Below are 18,353 nucleotides of genomic sequence, written 5' to 3' on the forward strand. Positions count from 1 at the left end.
GTTCCAAAGAGTTGGGCCAGCGATTGAAAAAGCTCTTTTGCGGGTTATGTCAAGTCTTGCAATTTTTATTGTCAGAACCTCAAGGATGCATTTGTCCATTGATCGAAATTGGCGAGTTGGTTTATAGATCCTTAGCATAGTGCAGAGCCATATTGATGATGGATTGTAGAGTAGATCGTGAATTATGGTGAGTATTTTGTATTTGATTTGATATGAAATTGGTAACCAGTGGAGATGTTGAAGAGTTGGAGTAATGTGGTTTTTACGTGATAAATTGTGTAGTAGACGTGCCGTAGAGTTTTGGATAAGTTGAAGTGGATGGATTGTGGAAGCTGGTAGACCTAGATATAGTGAATTGCAGTAGTCGAGACTGGATAGGATCAATGCTTGGGTCACAGAGTGAAAATCAGATGGATACAGAAATGATTTAAGTTTTCTTAACATCTATAATTTAAAAAAGGATTTTTTTTACCAAAGTGGATAAATGACTAATAGGTAGGGTGTCCCAGGTTCCTCGTTTGCCAGAGGATTAAAAGCAGGTGCCACGTTCTTTCGGCATGAGGGGCCATCTTAGTGGTTCAGATTTTTTCGACTGTACAGAGAAGCGACTTTTCAGAGGGCTCTATATCTAAGTAGGTCTCAGTCCTTTCGACCCAGGCAGCCCAGATGGGTCATAGACTCGAATGGTGATGCATCTTGACCTCCTCAATGAAAGCGTGCTGATCTACCTCCTAAAACTGGAGATAGGGTTTTGCCTGCCTCCTCTTATAGGAGGTTGGTCCAGATCACGTCAGACCAATGGGTTCTGGAGGTGATAAGGGACTCTGTGGAAAAGAAGCTGGCAGTGGAGGTTACATTGTCGAGGCCCCTGAGCTGGTGGGTCATGATTACTAGCACTTGTATGGGCCGTTATTCCATTATATCCAAGGAGAAGTGTTCCTTTTGCCCTATTCTGATCCTAAAGGGAGTCAATAGTCATTGCGAGTGGCTCATATATGCATGGAAACCTTACGCTCAGTGATAATTACAGTACAGTCTGAGGAGTTTCTAACATCTCTGGATTTCTCAGAGATATATTTACATATTCCCATTTGGCTGGAGCATCAACTGTTTTTGTGGTTCGCTGTTTTGGGGCAACATTATCTGTTTTCGAGCACTTTCTTTTGGTTTGGCCACCACACCTAGGACCACCTTCAAGGTCCTGGTGATGGTAGTGGCAGGTCGAGACAGGATGGTATTCTGGTCCACCTGTACCAGAGTACCCGGGCCAAGAGCATGGAGAGAGTCTTCAGGTCTCATGCAAGGTGGTTTCCTTGCTGCAGTAACTAGGTTGGGTGATGAACTTGGCCAAGAGCAAGTTACAGCTGTCTCAGATGCTGGCATGTCTCTGTGTTCATTTCAACACAAAGCAAGGCAGGGTGTTCCTGCTGGAGGCCCAGCTTTCAGAAACTGATAACGCAGGTGTGCTATTGACAAATGCAATTCACCCGTTGATATGGTTTTACCTGCAGGTGTTTGGTTGATGGTAACCACCTAGAAGTGGCTCTGTGGGCAAGGATGCATATGCGTCCTCTTCAGTGCACACTGCTTGCATGATGGAGTCCACAATCTCAGGACTTCTCGATATGGCTTCTGTTACCGGTGAGCATTAGCATACAAATGCAGTGGTGGTTGAAAGCGGATCATCTAAGGAAGGTCGTATCCCTACGAACATTGGACTGACTGGTACTCGTGACGGATGCAAGCCTCCAGGGTTGGGAGGTTCACGGTCAGGAGTTGATGTCGCAGGGGCGCTGGACTGCAAAGGACTCTCTCTGGAGCATCATTCACCTGGAAGCATGTGCAGTTTGTTGGCATGCTTGTGGTTTGACTGCTGGCAGGGTCAAGCGCTCTTGAGTAATGTCAGACACTGGAACGACAGTGGCTTACATCAATCGCCAGGAAGGCACCAAGAACCAGCAAGTGTCACAGGAAAACAGTCCAGCTCTTGGAATGGGCAGAAGTACATCTTCAGGAAATCTCTGCCTCCCACACTGGGGGAAAAGACAGTGAAAGCTGATTTTTTTTTTTTCCAGCAGACAGTCTGGATCCAGGAGAATGGGAATTATCGGATGAAGCATTCCAGCTCATAGTGGGCCGCTGGGGCCTACCATTTATAGACTTGCTGGCGACATCGCACAATGCGAAGGTTCCCACCCCCTTTTTTCAGTTGCAGGGGAGATCTGAAGTCCTTGGGCATCGATGCTCTTGAGCAATGAGTGGTCGAAAGACAAGCTTCAGTATGCTTTTTCCCCTGGCCCATGTTGGGCAGAGTGATTTGGAAGATCGAAGGACACTCAGGGCTGGTGCTTCTGATGGCACCAGATTAGCCCAGGATGTTTTGATATGCAGAGGCTCCTGGCGGACTCTCCTTCCCAGTTACTGGTCCACAGGGACCTATTCTTTGTGTAGGTCCATCTCGATTTTGTCTTTTGCTACGGTCCTTGAAAGGGCTCGGTTGCTGAAGTGTGAATATTCTGCTGCTGGGAATTCCTCCTTGCTTCAAGTGCAAAAGTTCTCCCCGTCTTTAGCTTATGTTTGAGCTTAGAGAGTGTTTGAGCCTTGGTGCGAGGAACTTCCTTGTTCGGTTAAGATCTCACTCATTTTGGAATTCTTACATGATGGGTCATTTAAGGGCTTGGCAAATGGCATCTGGTTGGACCAAGGGCAGCCTTCTGCCCTGTTCAGGAGTAGCTTTGGTACATCCCACTGGTCATGGATTAACCTGTCTGAATGCTGAGAAACTACTACTTACCTGATAAATTTCCTTTTCTCTGGTGAAGACAGCTTAATCCACCTTCCTACCCTTAGCTGCCGGTTTGTGGTTCTGTGGTCCTCCTGTGGCTGCGTTTCTGGGGATAACTGGAGTCAGATTTAGTCCCTAGATTAGTAGTGATACCCTCTTTGTCTGCGCTAAGTGTTTTCCTGTTGACTGAGTACATGAGTAGTTGTCTATTAAAAGTTATAATCAAGTGTTAGTTTGTCCACAGTTGGCTTTTGCAGAGAATACTGGCAAGCTGATGTCAGTGCAGTGGTATATATATGTACCATGACATCAACTTTGCTCAGTCTCCATCTGCTGGTAGAGGTGTATAACCCACAAGTCGTGGATTAACCTGTCTTCACTAGAGAAAAGGAAATTATCAGGAATGTAGTAATTTCTTAGTACAGCAAAAAAAACAAACAAACAAACATTTATTATTCCAAATGTGTCTGTGACTTTTGTCTTTTTCATATTAACCACATTGGGTTTTTTCAATCTGCTTGTTTTTTGTTTTTTTTAAACAAAGTGTACTCTTTCTGGCACAAAGTGTCAGCTCATGAACCCCTTCATGTTTTTTTAAAATAAAAAATAGCCATGAAGAAGCCGACAATAATTCCAGTCTCACCATTTCCTCTTCTCTGTTTTTCCGAATACTTTTCCTAGTTTTCTTTCCATTTTATTCTGTCTCCTTTTCTCAATCTCTTCCTTCCCTTCTACTTCTGCCAACACTCTGTCGGTTTTTGCCTTTCTCACCCGTCGTCCTTATCTTTTTGTCTCCTGCTGCCTTCTCTTCTCACCTTGCTTTCTCTCTTTTTTAATATCTTGCTTGCCTTGCCCATGTTTTTTTCCCCCTTCTTGGCAGTCAGCTACATCCCAAGCTTCTGTCCTCATCTTTCTGTCCCTCTCCACCTTCCCCTGCTTGTTTTCCCTCTGCTTCCTCCTTATCCTCCCCTCAGTGTCCCACTCCCTCCCATGGCTGGCGGAAATGTTGGAGTAGCGAGCCTGTGCTCACTATTCCTGCCATGGTGCTGCTGCTGCCTGCGTTTGGCTTTCAGAAGCCGGCTGTGTGAACGGAGGCAGTGGTACGATTTATCACAGGGACAGCGAGCCCATGCTGTCCTTCAGCAGCCTTGCAGTGCACACTGTTAGCCATGACCAGCAGTGGGGAGGCTGCTGCCACACTGGGAACCAGGAAGAATGGCTCTCTCTGAAGGAGCTAAAGAGGCCAGCCTGCTTGTACCCCTATGACCTTTTTCAAAGGACCCCCGGCACATGTGCGTCCCTAGCCAAAACCCTCTGAAATAAATAAATAAAAAATCAAATCTGATTTAATTTGGTGGGGGTAGTTTTATAACAGGTTGCATTAAATTTGCGGGCTGTTATTCACTCAAGTTGCACCAATTTTCAAAGCAATCTTAGGTGTGTAAGTTTGTTTTGAAAATTTATCCTGGCAGAACTATGTGCACAGAATTATAGCTACCGTTTGGTTTGTGTGGTTTTGCCAAGAGAATTTACGTACGTTTTTGATTTTAAAAATCATGTATGTGCTTAGGCTCCAACCCTGCGCAAAGTCCATCCCCAGGAATGCATCCTCCCCTTCCGTGGGTGTAAAAGCACGCACAGGGATGGTAACTTTTAAACCGGCGCACATGTGCGCGCGTTTCTCGGCCGCGCCCAGGTACACAGCCGTTTTAAAACATATGCGCACGCGTTATAAAGTAGGCTGACTGTGCGCATGTGTGCGTGCAATTTTAAGTGGACATGGGTCTATGCACGCAAATACCGCTTCCACCGTGTAAGTGGGAGGATTTTAATAGACATGTATGCCGACGCTATTACCAGTTTTCCCAGTTCTTTCCCAGTTTGCCCATGTAAGGGATAGGGCTTACAACCCCCCCCCCCCCAGTTTAATAGCCTTCCTTCTCCCCTGTTAACCCCGACCTTTACGATCCTGCTGATCTACCTAGAATTTTTTTGTTTTACAACGTGCACGTCATCCATAGCAGAAGTAAAGTTACGAGGCGGGAGATCCCAGCGCACGTCTCGTGCGTAATTATTTACTCGCTAATTTCAATGTGAAATCCGGGAGCACCCATGCCCCGCTCTTTTTTTTTTTTTTTTTTAGAACTTTTTTTATTTGTGCGAGTAGCGGCAAGGGTACTCGTACTCAGGCGGCTTTTAAAATCCACTCGGCATGCGCTGGCCCGACCTGAGCGCATATCTGCTGGTTTTGGCGTGCGCCGAGCTTTTAAAAATACAATAATTGCATGCGTAATTTTATGCATGTACCTGCTGTGCAGTTTTCTAAAGCATGGTTTCTTCAGGTAAAGCACTACTTTGCCCCCTCAGAAGTCCTTTTAAAAATTACTCTCCTCTTTGCTGGATTTAGTTTGATTTGCGCTCTCTCCCAGCACCTTTTGAATGTTGCTTTTGTCTTTTAATTAAAAACATTGTTATTACTGGGGGGATATGAGCTGGCAATGTAGCTGATGACATTCTGGAACATTAAGATGCTTATCTTCCAGCCTACCAGCTTGTGCTTGAATTTTATTTGCTATATGTTGTCAGTCAGTGCAGTGTAGTGACTCTTTAAAACCACAAGGTGGCTATAACCAGTTCCTTAAACACTTCCAGAGCTTTTTTTGTCTATGTCTGGGTTTTTTTTGCCCAGTTCCTTTCTGACTTCCGGCTTGGTCAGAATCAGTCTGCAGCAGGCTATGGTGCTAGAACCCTTCATATGCAACCTCCCACCTTTTTATATCCCTTTTCCCAGTTCTGCTCAGCCATTGCAGCAATAGCCCTCAGCCAGGGTCCACGGCCTGTGGGCTCCCTTTGGAATTCAGCTAATGTGAACCCTAAGTTTGAGCACTAGCCTTTGCCGTTGAGTGATGACCTAGACTCCCTCCCCCCATCCCGGGGGCTCTGAATGCAGCATCCGTATGCCTGGCTAGATCAGGTCCTGTACGTGGCAGCACCCAACGCTTGATGAGCGTGTTTTCTGGAAGCTGCATAGGAGTCCTCTGGGCCTGCCAACCTCAAGTGTCTTTGTTAAGTTTAAAAAAAAAAAGAAAAGGCTATTCATAGGAAGAAGAGGAGCAGGGCTAAGGCAGTTTGAGCAGCTGGATTTGTTCTCTGCCGGGAGGCAGGTAAGGATGCAGGGGGAGGAGGCAAATTCGTTCCTCGGTCGGGCCCGGGGGCTGTATCAGCACCAGACATCACCGGGGGGGGGCTATTTTTGGACTCTATCGTGCCGGCATGCCATCTCCTGCATGGCATGCTAAAGTTTGTTGCAGCTGTGGTTCGAAACAGGCTCTCCTCGATTTGACCGTGTTTTGCAGGGAGTGTATGTCTGGGGGGGGGGGCTGGGACCTCTGCAGGACCGCCGGTGGGGGGGGCCCCAGCAGGGACACTAGGTCGGCTGGGCCGGTTCTGGAGGCTCCAGGGGGAGGGGGATCAGAGGAGCCAGTGGCCATTTTCTCAGCATGTGCTGGGAATCAGGCTGCTGTGGCAGAGCCTTGGAACTCCCCTCCCACGTTGTTTCCTGTGGATCAAGACCTTGCTGGTGGCAGGGGAAGGGAGGAAGCGCAGACCCTTCTTCATCGGATCTGGAAGCTTTTTCTGTAGATTTTGTCCTTCTGCTCCATAAGGCCTATTTGGACAGGAAGAGGAGTAAGGACCAAGAGGCCTTTGCCCAGGAAGTCCCGGTCAGCTAAGAAACCTAGGGTTTGGAGGCATGCAGAGTCTGGAGGGATCCTGCAGTCCTTCGATCTCAGTCAGGCCACGGTAGAAGAAGACTTGTCCAGATGAGACGAATGATCCGGATCAGATGCAGGGAAGACAGGTGGATCGAACACAGACCCTGTTAGCACCTTAGTGGATCTGATGCAGGATCTGGATCAGGATCCTGTTAGTGCGTTGAGGGATCCAATGCAGGATCCGGATAAGGTTCCGATCATGAGACGGTGATGACCTTTGGCTATTCCGTAGTGATGAACTGGGCCCGCTAATTCCCCAGGTGCTGGAAGAGCTGGGGATTGAGGTCACTCAGGAGGATTTGGATAATGAAGGGGTAAACCCAGTCCTAGAAGGATTATGGGGGCCCCCTAAGGCCTTTCCATTGCCTAGGATGGTGAAGAAGTTGGTGGATCGGGAGTGGGAATCTTCTGAAGCGGGTTTGAAGGTGGCCAGGGCTATGGCTACGTTTTATCCTTTGCTGGAACAGATGTTGGAGTTGTGGAAGATTCCCAAGGTGGATGCGATGGTTTCCACGGTTACCAAGACGATGACCATCCCAATGGCAGGTTGAGCCGCTCTGAAGGATATCCAGGATTGGAAACTGGAAATTTTACTTAAAAGGCTGTTTGAGGTTTTGGCCTTGTGTCTGCTTGCTGCAGTGTGCGTAAGCTTGATGCAGAGAGCCTGCTTGTGCTGGGTGCAGAAGAGGCACAAAAACGGTCGGGAACGGCAGCTGAGGCGGCTCAAGCTACCCGCTTGGAAGCAGGAGTGGTCTATGTAGCGGATACCCTGTATGACATGATCTGGATTTCTCTGCGGTGGCAGCGTGGAGACTCCTGTGGCTGCAGAATTGGTCGAAGGATGTGTGGTCTAAAGCCCAGCTGTCTAACCTCTCCTTCAGGGGCAAGCTGCTGTTTGGGGAGGATCTGGAGCAGCTTATGAAGCAGCTGGGGGATTCAAAGGGTAATAAGTTGCCTGAGGACAGGAAATCCCCCAAGAAGTCTTTTCCTCCACGAGCTCCCTTCCGAGAGGCGAGGAGACTTTATGCTGGCAGGAACCCTTGGCCGGCAGCGCAGAAACAGAATTCTAGCAGGCAGCAGTCCTTTCAAGCTCGATGCAGACCTGTGAGGGACGGTGGGTCCCAGGGGAGGGGGCGTAAGTAAGATTGGTCAATGAAGGTGGACTGGTCCGCTCCTCTCCGGCGGTTATCAGAGGGAGGCTTTCCCTCTTTTACAAGGAGTGGACCAGGATCACATCAGACCAGTGGGTCCTGGAAGTGGTAAGAGATGGCTATGCCTTAGAATTTTCTCATCTGCTCAGGGACACCTTTGTAATCTCCAGCTGCATCTCCCGGTCCAAGTGTGGGGCGATGTGGGATGCTTTGCTACGGCTACTTCGTGGTGCCCAAAAAGGAGGGGACATTTTGGTCCATTCTCGATCTGCAAAAGGTCATTGCTGCCCTCTGGGTGCCGAGGTTTTGGATGGAGACGTTGCACACAGTGAATAGCGGCAGAGCGCAAAGGGGAGTTTCTGGTGTTGTCGGACTTGATGGAAGCCTATCTCTATTTCCCCATTTGGGCCCAACACCGGAGATTCCTGAGGTTCATGGTCCTTTCCCTTTGGGTTGGTGACAGCACCATGCACGTTCACAAAGGTGATGGTGGTAGTAGCAGCGGCGCTCAGGAAGAACGGTATCCAGGTGCACCCATACCTGGACAATTGGCGGTCGGAAGAGGAGTGTTGTCGCTCAGTCCAGCAGGTCCTGCAGCTCCTGGATTCATTGGGTTGGGTGATGAATCTGGCAAAGAGCCATTTGAAGCCGACCCAATCATTGGACTATCTGGGGGCATGCTTCGATACCCGGATGAGGAAGGTATTTTTAACTAGGGAGAGGGTAGTCAAGTTGCAGAATCAGGTCAATTGGTTGCTGCGTCTGTCTGTTCCTATAGTCTGGGATTATATGCAGGTTCTGGGTTCTATGGCTTCTACTCTGGAGTTAGTTCCATGGGCCTTTGCTCACATGCGCCCACTGCAGAGGGTGCTGTTATCCCTTTGGAATCCGCTTTCGGAGGAATTTCAGCTTCCTTTACTGTTGCCGGAGGATGCCAGGTCCAGTCTCTCGTGGTGGCTGTCTTGGCACAGTCTCGAGAAAGGGATGGATCTGGAAGGTGCCCCACTGGGTGGTGGTGACCACGGATGCCAGCCTCTCTGGTTGGAGGGTGAAATTGGCCCAGGGTTGATGGTCGTCAGAGGAAGCAACCTGGTCCATCAATCAGTTGGAAACCAAGGCAGTGCGCAAAGCCTTACTGGTGTTTCTCCCACTCATTCAAGACAAGGTGGTGCTAGTGTTCTTAGACAATAAGATGACAGTGGCAGACATCAACCAGCAGGACAGAACGAAGAGGCGTCTATTAGTGCTGGAGGCGCAAGTACTATTTGTTTGGATGGAGAAACATTTGTGAAGAATAGCTGCTTCCCATGTGGCCGGAGTGAACAACGTGCAAACGGACTTCCTCAGCAGACAGCATCAGGATCCAGAGGAGTGGGAATTGTTGGCGGAGGCCTTCGCCTTGATTCAGGCCAGGTAGAGCAGACCAACAGTGGACCTCCATGGCGACTCCAGGACTCCATGGCGACTCCCTTTCTCCTTCTTGGCCACCGAAGACCCGCGCGACCGGCGCCGGAGCCCCGCCGGGGGAGGGTCAGGTCAGTGCTCGCGCCCCCACCCGGGAGGCCCCAACGCCAGCCACGCGCCGAGGCCCGAAATCGCCGCCCAAAGAAAAGACAGTGAAAAAACCAACCGAGGGAACCGCGCCAAGGTCCGCCCACCTAAAGCCTCCAGCCTGTCAGCGACAGCCCGGCTGGGCTTTAATTCCTTCGCCCTGCTAGGCACTGCGCGCCGAACGCCGCGCGCCGAAGGGGCGCGACAAAGGGGCCTGCCCCTTTGTCTCGCCCCTTCGTAGAGCCCCTAGGAGGCCCCGAGCCATACCCGCGGAATAACCAAAACCTTCAACAAAGGCAACAGCCAGCAAAGTCACAGATTTAACCGTTTCAGCCGTATGGAATAAAAGTCCGCCTCTCCAGCAAGCGTCCAGCATTCATCCAGCCTCTCCAGCAAGCGTCCAGCATTCATCCAGCCTCTCCAACAAACCACAAACATTCATACAACGTAGACCCCACAAATGGCCCCATTTTTCACAATTCCAATTCTCCAACATAATACTCCACCTAAAAGAATTTCTTTCCGACATGCCCAACAACACAACCTTAAATCCCTCTCTTCAATTTTAATCACTCCGTCCACACAACTTCTAGGCCTCACCCTTTTCTCTTTAAGCCTCTTCAATGCTCAATCCCTCACGAAAAAGTCTATAATATTGAATGACTACCTCATCGATGTGAAACCGGAGATATGTGCAATTACCGAAACATGGTTAAAACCATCAGACACAGCAATAATTAATCAACTACCTACAGAGGTGTAAGACTTCTTCTCGCTACCTCGTCATAAAAAAAAGGGAGGAGGCATTCTCTTAGCAACTAAAAAGGACCTCAGATTCTCGCTACAGCAATCCAATTCCAACTCAAAACTTGAATTCGGCTTCTTCACCTCAGACAAGCTACAAATCCTTCTCGTATATGCCCCCCCAGGACTCTTGGAATCAGATGCCTCTCCACTGGTTGAATTAACCTCTGCCCTCATCAACTTTGACTCGCCAGCCATCATTCTAGGAGATTTCAACTTGCACGTTGATAACCCTACCCCCTCACCCAACTGTGAAACTCTACTCACAGCTCTCACAGCACTAGGCTTCACTCAATTAGTTAATAAACCTACCCACAAAGCCGGCCACACGTTAGACCTGATCTTCGTTAACACTGCAATCAAGCCCGTATCTATACCTAATTGCACAAAGGTCCCGTGGTCAGATCACTACCTAATAACTACTTCATTCTCTATAAAAGATACCAACCCCGCTTGCATTCCTTTGCCCTCCTTCAAATATAGGAAAACTTGCTCCCCAGAAGACCTTAATAATCACCTATCTCCACTACTCCACCATCTGGACCTTACAGATCCGAACGCAGCACTTCAATCTTGGAACACAATCACCGAAACTATAGCCAACAAGCTATGCCCTCTTATAACAAAAAAACCACACCAGAATTCCTCCAAAAGACAGCCATGGTTCTCAGCAGAATTAAGAAAGCTCAAACTCCAACTAAGACAAAATGAGGCTAAATGGCGCAAAAACCCAGGAACCAACACCCTTTCAATCTACAAATCACTTCTGCATCAATACAAATCAAGCACCCTAAGATCCAAGAGAGACTACTACGCCTCGAAGATACACGACCTTGTTTTCGATGCCAAAGCCCTCTTCAGCTATGTAGCCAACCTCACACAAGTAAACCAACCAGAGATTACACATGACCAAGCTCAATCAAAAGCAGAAGAATTAGCTCTATTCTTCAACAACAAAATCAATACTCTCCTATCACAGCTCCCCACGAACCCCACTGTTCCACTAACAACTCCTCCACCCCCATTCAACTACACTCGGTTAGAAGAACTTGACACAACCTCATCCGCCGAGATCCAAGGAATACTAAGGAAAATGAAACCATCTTCTCATCCCTCGGATCACATCCCAGCCAAACTACTACTAGCAATTCCAGAATCCATCTCCAAAACCCTGGCAGACATCATAAATTGCTCCCTCACACAAGGATTCTACCCGGACAACCTCAAACTTGCCTCACTCAGACCCCTTCTCAAAAAACCAAATCTCGACCCAAACGATCCTAACAATTTTAGACCGATAGCTAACCTCCCATTCATAGCCAAGATAATGGAAAAATTGGTAAACTCACGACTCTCAAACCACATTGAAGACAACAACCTTCTATTTCCATCACAATACGGATTCCGTAAAACCTTAAGCACGGAAGCCCTCCTCATCTCTATGACTGACCACATCATCCTAGGATTAGACAAAGGACAAGCCTTCCTTCTGATACTACTCGACCTCTCGTCTGCATTTGACACGGTCAATCACTCCCTTCTCGTCAACCAATTATCAGCCATAGGTATCTCAGGCACTGCCCTATCATGGTTCAGAACCTTCCTCAGCAACAGAGGTTATAAGGTTAAGATTCATAATAAAGAATCCTCCATACACCCCGCATCAGTAGGAGTCCCTCAGGGCTCATCCCTGTCTCCTACCTTATTTAACATTTATCTATTACCCTTATGTAAACTTCTTACTGACCTCAATCTCAAACATTTTCTCTACGCTGACGATATCCAGGTCCTGATCCCCATCGAAGAGTCGCTCGCAAAAACACTGTTGCACTGGGAAGCCTGCCTCCAAAATATCAAACAACTTCTTACAAGTCTCAACCTGATACTAAATTCATCAAAAACAGAACTTCTACTCATCACACCAGAAAACAGCTCCATCTCATACACCCATCCAACTGTACCAAACACCACACAAGTGAGAGATCTAGGAGTTCAAATTGACAATCACCTAAACCTGAAAGCTAACATCAACAAAACCACCAGAGACTGCTTTTATAAGCTCCAAGTGCTGAAAAGAATACGACCCCTCTTCCACACACATGATTTCAGAACAATCCTACAATCAATCATTTTCGCAAAGCTGGACTATTGTAACACCATCATGCTTGGTCTCCCTTCATCACACACCAAACCATTACAAATGGTCCAAAACGCCTCCGCCCGTATACTCACCAATACCAGGAGAAGAGAACACATAACACCTATCTTGATGGACCTCCATTGGCTGCCCATCCATTTCAGAATAATCTACAAGGCCATTCTCACCATTTTCAAAAACATCCATCAATTAGCCCCAATAGATCTTCATATCCCCCTCCGATTACACCATTCCACAAGACCGACAAGAGACGCTTACAAAGGATCACTTCAAGTACCTCCAGCCAAGACTACCAGACACATCACGCTCAGAGATCGGGCATTCTCCACAGCTGGTCCAACATTATGGAACTCTATTCCCCCGGATCTTAGAATGGAACCCAACATCTCAACATTCAAGAAAAGACTCAAGACGTGGCTGTTCACGCAGGCCTTTCCTAACTCCAATTCCATCTAACTTCCTTCTTTCAACACGCTCCGCTAGCATTAGCGTTAATAGCCACCTCTTACAATGTTATTTATACTTATATATAACTATCTGACTTTCATTTCCCTTCTCATTCCAAGTTATTGTTTTCCTTGTTATTTGTAACTGCTTTTCTGCACTATTGTTTAAATGGTAAAGTTTATTATAATTACACCCCTGTTTCTTGTGAACCAGCATGATGGGACCACCGTCTTGAATGTTGGTATATAAAAAAGTTAAATAAATAAATTAAATAAATAAATAAATAAATGCAAAGATGGATCGGTTTTTCAGTCGCAGAAGGGAAGTCAAATCAGAGAGCGTATACACTCTCTCGTTCAGCCGTGGCTGACACATCTGCTGTATGTGTTTTTACCGTGGCCTCTCGTAGGTCGAGTGTTGCAGTGTATCGAGCCTCATCCGGGCAGGTTTTTACTTGCTAATTTAGGTTCTTGAAGTATCACAGATCAGTCCAGAGATCCGTCCCCATCTTTTGAAAGACTTCCTCTCTTCTGGATGTTGCTGAGCTGGTATGTGATATACTCAGATTCATGAAAAGTGTACATAGTTTGGTATATGCTTTGTGTTAAGGGGGCCTAGTTTTCTGGGGGCTCCAACTTTTAAGTCTCTGTTTGCCCAAGGTTTATTGGAGTTTAAGGTAGTCATCTTGGCTTGGGTACAGGTCAATACCGAGGGACTGCAGGTGGTACACTGGGTTATGTAGCAGTGCCTCAAAGTTTTGTTCTCTGCCTCCATCTGCTGGTAGGAATGCATAAACCTACTTGTCTGCATTGATCTGTGGTACGTCAGGAATGAAAATTAGCAGGTAAGAACCAATTTTCATTTAAGCGTGATTATATAAATGCCGTTTATACTACCAGGGAAATAGTTAATAGTTTTAAATAAAATAAATGTTTTAAAGAAACTACCAAGAATAAGAAGAAATGAAATTACGAAAAGCAGAACCATCCCTAGAAACAAGATGGTTACAGATGAGTGTTTTGTCTGCCCTTTTCTCTGTGCCTACAGTGCTATCTCGGATCTTACTCAGTTTGCCCTCTTCTTCCCTCCCTTACTCAGTCACTTAAGATCTCTTTGCATGTTTGTTTGAATTGTGCACCAGGAGTCCACTTCTCACTAAAAAGATTTTCCCCCTTTAGCTGCCTATAATGATCCCTCTTCTCCATTAACTTTTCATTCTGTGGAAAATGGTACTTTCAGGTACTTCATTGAACCTTGCAAGATATTTGAATGCTTATATCCTTCTTTTCCCTAGAGAGGACATTTTTAGCTTCTCTCTGGGCTTGATTTTCCAACACTGTTTCGCTCATACTTTTACATGCACTGAAGTGAGGTGTTCCGGGGGGGCGGAGTAGGGATTTACGTGCATACTTTTAATTATTATTTAATATTATTTTAAAAAAATCTGCCCCAAGTTAAGCCCTGCTTGCAGCAAATGTAACTTTGTGCAAAATAATTTGCGCATGTGCTTGGCCAGGTACCCAAGCATTTTCAAAACAAACTCTTGCATGTCTGAGCCCAAGCTTGCCAGAGCACTGTTAGCAGACGGGTGGCCAACTGTGACCTGGATCACCGCCAGCTCTGTCCTACCAGACAAGGACCATCAGCTGAACTCTGCTTTTTTGATACTTATTTACAAGCAGTGCTGCGGACAGTAAGGCTCCTCAGAAGCAGCTATTGATTGAAACCTCCAGCCCTGTTTGTTTGGTTTTCTCTCCTTCTTTCTTCTGTTTTATTCAAAATTATAATTACCATTCATTTTGGTTGTAGAATATGAAGAGGTGTGGAATGATGGTGTTTTATTTTCTGGCTGTGTCTTGCTTTTTTTTTTTTTTTTGTGTGTGTGATGAAGTGATGATCTTTCTCTCTCTCACTCTCTTTCTCTCTCCCCTCCAGACACGGAATTTAGTTTGCAGCAGGCCCTCCATCAGTCTGTCTTTATGTCCTCCCTCTCGCCCAATCCTACTCATCGGGTCCACCTCTGCTGGGAGCAGCACTGCAGGTTGCTGCCTGAAGTCTCTGGCTTCACTGCCAGGAATGTGGCAAAATGGACCGTGGAAGAGGTAAACCCTTGAGCTCTGTCTGCTGATTTTATTACTATTGGTAGATAAGAGTTAAGAATTGTCTTTTTTTTTTTTTTTTTTGTTTGGAGGGGATCTTTTTTTTTTTTTTTGTAAATTGTATTAGGTCCTGATTGACGCCACCAGGGACTTACAGTATAGCCTGTTTTTGAGACTCAGAGACCCAAGCGCTCATCCCACTTCCACCATTCACTGAGATTCTGAAGCACTAATTACTGGGAGGAAGAAGCAGCCTCTTGCCCGTTGTCCTACATATTGTATCATTTGATTTATATTCTGGCCTTTCAATAATATACTGGTTAGAAATGCCCCAATAAAACCAATCTTTGATCACTGTCTCTCTATCCACACTCAGATTATGAGCGAGGCTTTGGATCATGAGCTGAAATCAGAGGTCAGAGTCTGGATAGCAAAGTTAAAAGGATAAATTTATCCGGCTATATTCAGTAATGAAACCTCACTATTGAATATAGCTGGCTAACTTTAAGTCAGCTCTTTGGCCTGACCAGACCTAGCCAGCTAAATCATCCGTCTAATTCTGAATATTGGAGTTAGCAGGTTAACGTAAAATTCAGCTCCTCCCAGTTACACCCCTGGAATGCCCCTGACTATATTCTAGCTGCCTAACTTATTAGGCGGCTAGAATTTAGGAGGATACATGTCAGAATATTCAATTAGCTGGCTAACTTCCGAGTTAGCCAGCTAAATGCTTTTGAATGTGGGCGTCTTCGTTTTTTGGCTCATCTCAATAATAACAAAGATGAGAGCTGTTTGCATAGCAACTGTAATCTAGCTGCTGCATAAGTGTAATACCACGTCATTGTTACCAGAGTAGACGGCAAAACCTCACCTTGAAATTCTTTATTGCTGCTTTACATTCAGTCCTGATGATACAACAACCGGTGCAAACTGCAGAAGGAAAATTAATGGATAAAGTGCAAAGCAACCTATTCCTTCTAATGCAACTTATAACCATCTCTTGTGGCCCTCATAATAATAGGTATCGATATACCTTCTTTGCCTTCTCTTTAATCATAGGCCAGGGTTCAATTGTTTTAAACTTTGTATGCAAATTGTCAATTATCTTATGGGGAGTATTATTTTGACATAAGTGATTTTTAATTTGTATACAAATTCTAAAAAATTGAACACAGGCTTATGATTTAAAGGGAAGGCAAAAAACATAAGACTTGCCATACTGGGTCAGACCAAGGGTCCATCAAGCCCAGTATCCTGTTTCCAACAGTGGCCAATCCAGGTCACAAGTACCTGGCAGGATCCCAAAGGATCGATAGATTCCAAGCTGCTTATCCCAAGAATAAGCAGTGGATTTCTGCAACTCCACCTTAATAACGGTTAATGGCCTTTTCTTCCAGAAACCTTTTTTAAATGCAGCTGTGCTAACAGCTTTCACCACATCCTCTGGCACAAGGTATATCGATACCGGGTGAGCCTATTATGATGGCCACAGTAGATGCTCTAAGTTGCCTTAGAAGGAATAGGTTGTTTTGCACTTTATATTCAGTCCTGTTCATTTTTTTCTACTGTATATTTCAGGTGGCTAACTTTGTTCAGCGTTTACCTGGCTGCAAGGAACAAGCAGCCATCTTCAAGGATGAGGTAAGCGGAGCTGATCTGACAACTTGGGGCTAAGACCCTGTGAAAGCCAGGCCAGGCAGGGAGTCTTTTTTTTTTTTTTTTTTTTTTTTTTAATTTTCAGAATAGTCGTTCCGAATGAAGACGATTGTAAGTTGCTACTAGCGGCCTCTCTTATGGTGTACGAGATGTCGTCTCTTGCTGGTTTGGGGAAAGACGATCATTGAGGTGAGATAGAGGCAGGAAAGAGCGTCCAGGGTGAAGGAGCAACACTTGACAGTGAATGCTTTCCAGAAGAGAGGGGAGTCCAGCGGGGCGAGACAAGCACGCCCTTCTGAAGTGTTTATGTGATGATGATGATGATTAGTGCCGGCTGTGCCTCGTTCCGCAAGGCAGGAGCTAGTTTTCTTTCTGTAACCTGTCTTCCTTTGAACTCGCAGCAGATAGACGGAGAAGCCTTCCTCTTGCTGACGCAGGCAGACATTGTGAAAATCTTGAGCATCAAGCTGGGTCCCGCGCTGAAGATTTACAACGCTATCCTCATGTTCAGAAGTGTGGAGGAGGACTGAGGGGGGGGGGAGAGAGAGAGAGAGGCTTTGCTGAACACGGGGAGGGGGGGGGGGGCGGGGATGGCTCAGACTTCTGAGGACTTGACGGGTGCCCCCTGGGAAGCAGGATGCTCTGGGAGATCCGTGGTGAGACGTGGATGGAAAACAAAACACACACATGCTGCTGACTTTTTTATAAAAAGAGAATCTCTCTCCTTAGACCAGAGGGGGGCATTTTGGTGGGGGGGGGGAGAATTTCTCTTTCTGCCTTATGACATTTTGCTCTTTGGAGACTTCGGACTTTCACACGTTCAAGGGAAGTTGGGCCTCTGGCTTCGTGGACTCTGAATAAAACCCTCCCCACGCGCCTTTCCGACCTCATGGTGGTGGGGGTCGGCAGAGGGCTGAGATTTTTGGTTCCACCAGCTTTATTCAAGGTATTTATTTCTCTGAAAAGGATTCAGTCATACAACTCCCAACTTCCTTTTGTTCCCTCGCCCTGCTTGCTGTTGGAAACAAAAAAAAAAAAAAAAGAAAAGGAGAAGAAATCCCCTTGTGGTCTGTTGCTTGACATGCGACGCAAACCCCTTTCGTAACAAAGGGTCCAGCGATGCCATGACTGCACCTGTGAGGCTCAAGGACACCTTTTATATATTCAGAGATAAAGCCGCAGTCCCTCACAGGATGACCTGTCTGGAAGCGCCGATCCCCATCTACAGATTTGGTTAAAAAATGCAGCTGGATTTCCTCAGAATAAGTGGTCTCCAAAAGCCTTTGTCTCCAGCCAGCCTGGGCATGCTCGCTGCTCGCTCAGAGGCCACTACCTTGTGCCGTCCATGTAAAAACTGCATGGAAAGGAGGGGAGGGACCCTCTCCTTGCAGCTGTGCCTTACAGTTGTCTGGGCTGGCACACAATCGAGGTGCACACTCCAGGTGGACCGGTCAGAGAGAGAAATCCTTATTGGAGTGCCCTGGACAACATGGACTTTTTAGATGCACAAAGTGGGGAAAGACTTAATGGTTTTTTTTAATTTTTGTAGCAAGAAAGGGGAATGTCTCTAATTCAAAAGGCACAGCCGTGTCTACCCAAACTAGCAGGAAAAAAAAAAAAAAAGACAGTCGTGCAGATCTTTATCTGACCCCAAAGCACTGGGTTATCTAAACTCTTACAGCACCTCCAAGTTTGCCTGGACAATTTTCTTTTCTTTTACGTTGGTTTTAATAGTTTAAATAGTGCGGTTGCAAGGATGGCCAGTGATTCATTGAGTCAAGCCTTTCGCTGGTTGCCTAAAAGCTCTCTTTACATAGAAATTCAGGTGCTGCTGTAGATCATCCTGTCCCATCCCTCAACCATTGTGATTGGCCGTAGGATCGCCAAAGTAGCACTTTTCCTTAGCGTGTGGTCATACCATACTCGCCA

General features: G+C 46.5%; 1 protein-coding gene across 3 annotated transcripts in view; it reads left to right on the plus strand.

Annotated features, from left to right (window-relative positions):
- L3MBTL3 (L3MBTL histone methyl-lysine binding protein 3) overlaps positions 1-18,118 on the plus strand; it is a 71,215-nt gene extending 53,097 nt beyond the window's left edge. For all 3 annotated transcript variants that reach the window (XM_029571299.1, XM_029571296.1, XM_029571297.1), the window contains exons 20-22: positions 14,605-14,771; positions 16,347-16,409; positions 16,826-18,118. In XM_029571299.1, coding sequence (XP_029427159.1) covers positions 14,605-14,771; positions 16,347-16,409; positions 16,826-16,954 — 359 coding nt within the window. In that variant the 3' untranslated portion in view covers positions 16,955-18,118. The remainder of the gene's footprint in view (positions 1-14,604; positions 14,772-16,346; positions 16,410-16,825) is intronic.
- The last annotated feature ends 235 nt before the right edge of the window (positions 18,119-18,353 follow it).

The sequence above is a fragment of the Rhinatrema bivittatum genome, chromosome 11 (genome assembly GCF_901001135.1).
Source record: "Rhinatrema bivittatum chromosome 11, aRhiBiv1.1, whole genome shotgun sequence".
NCBI lineage: Eukaryota > Metazoa > Chordata > Amphibia > Gymnophiona > Rhinatrematidae > Rhinatrema > Rhinatrema bivittatum.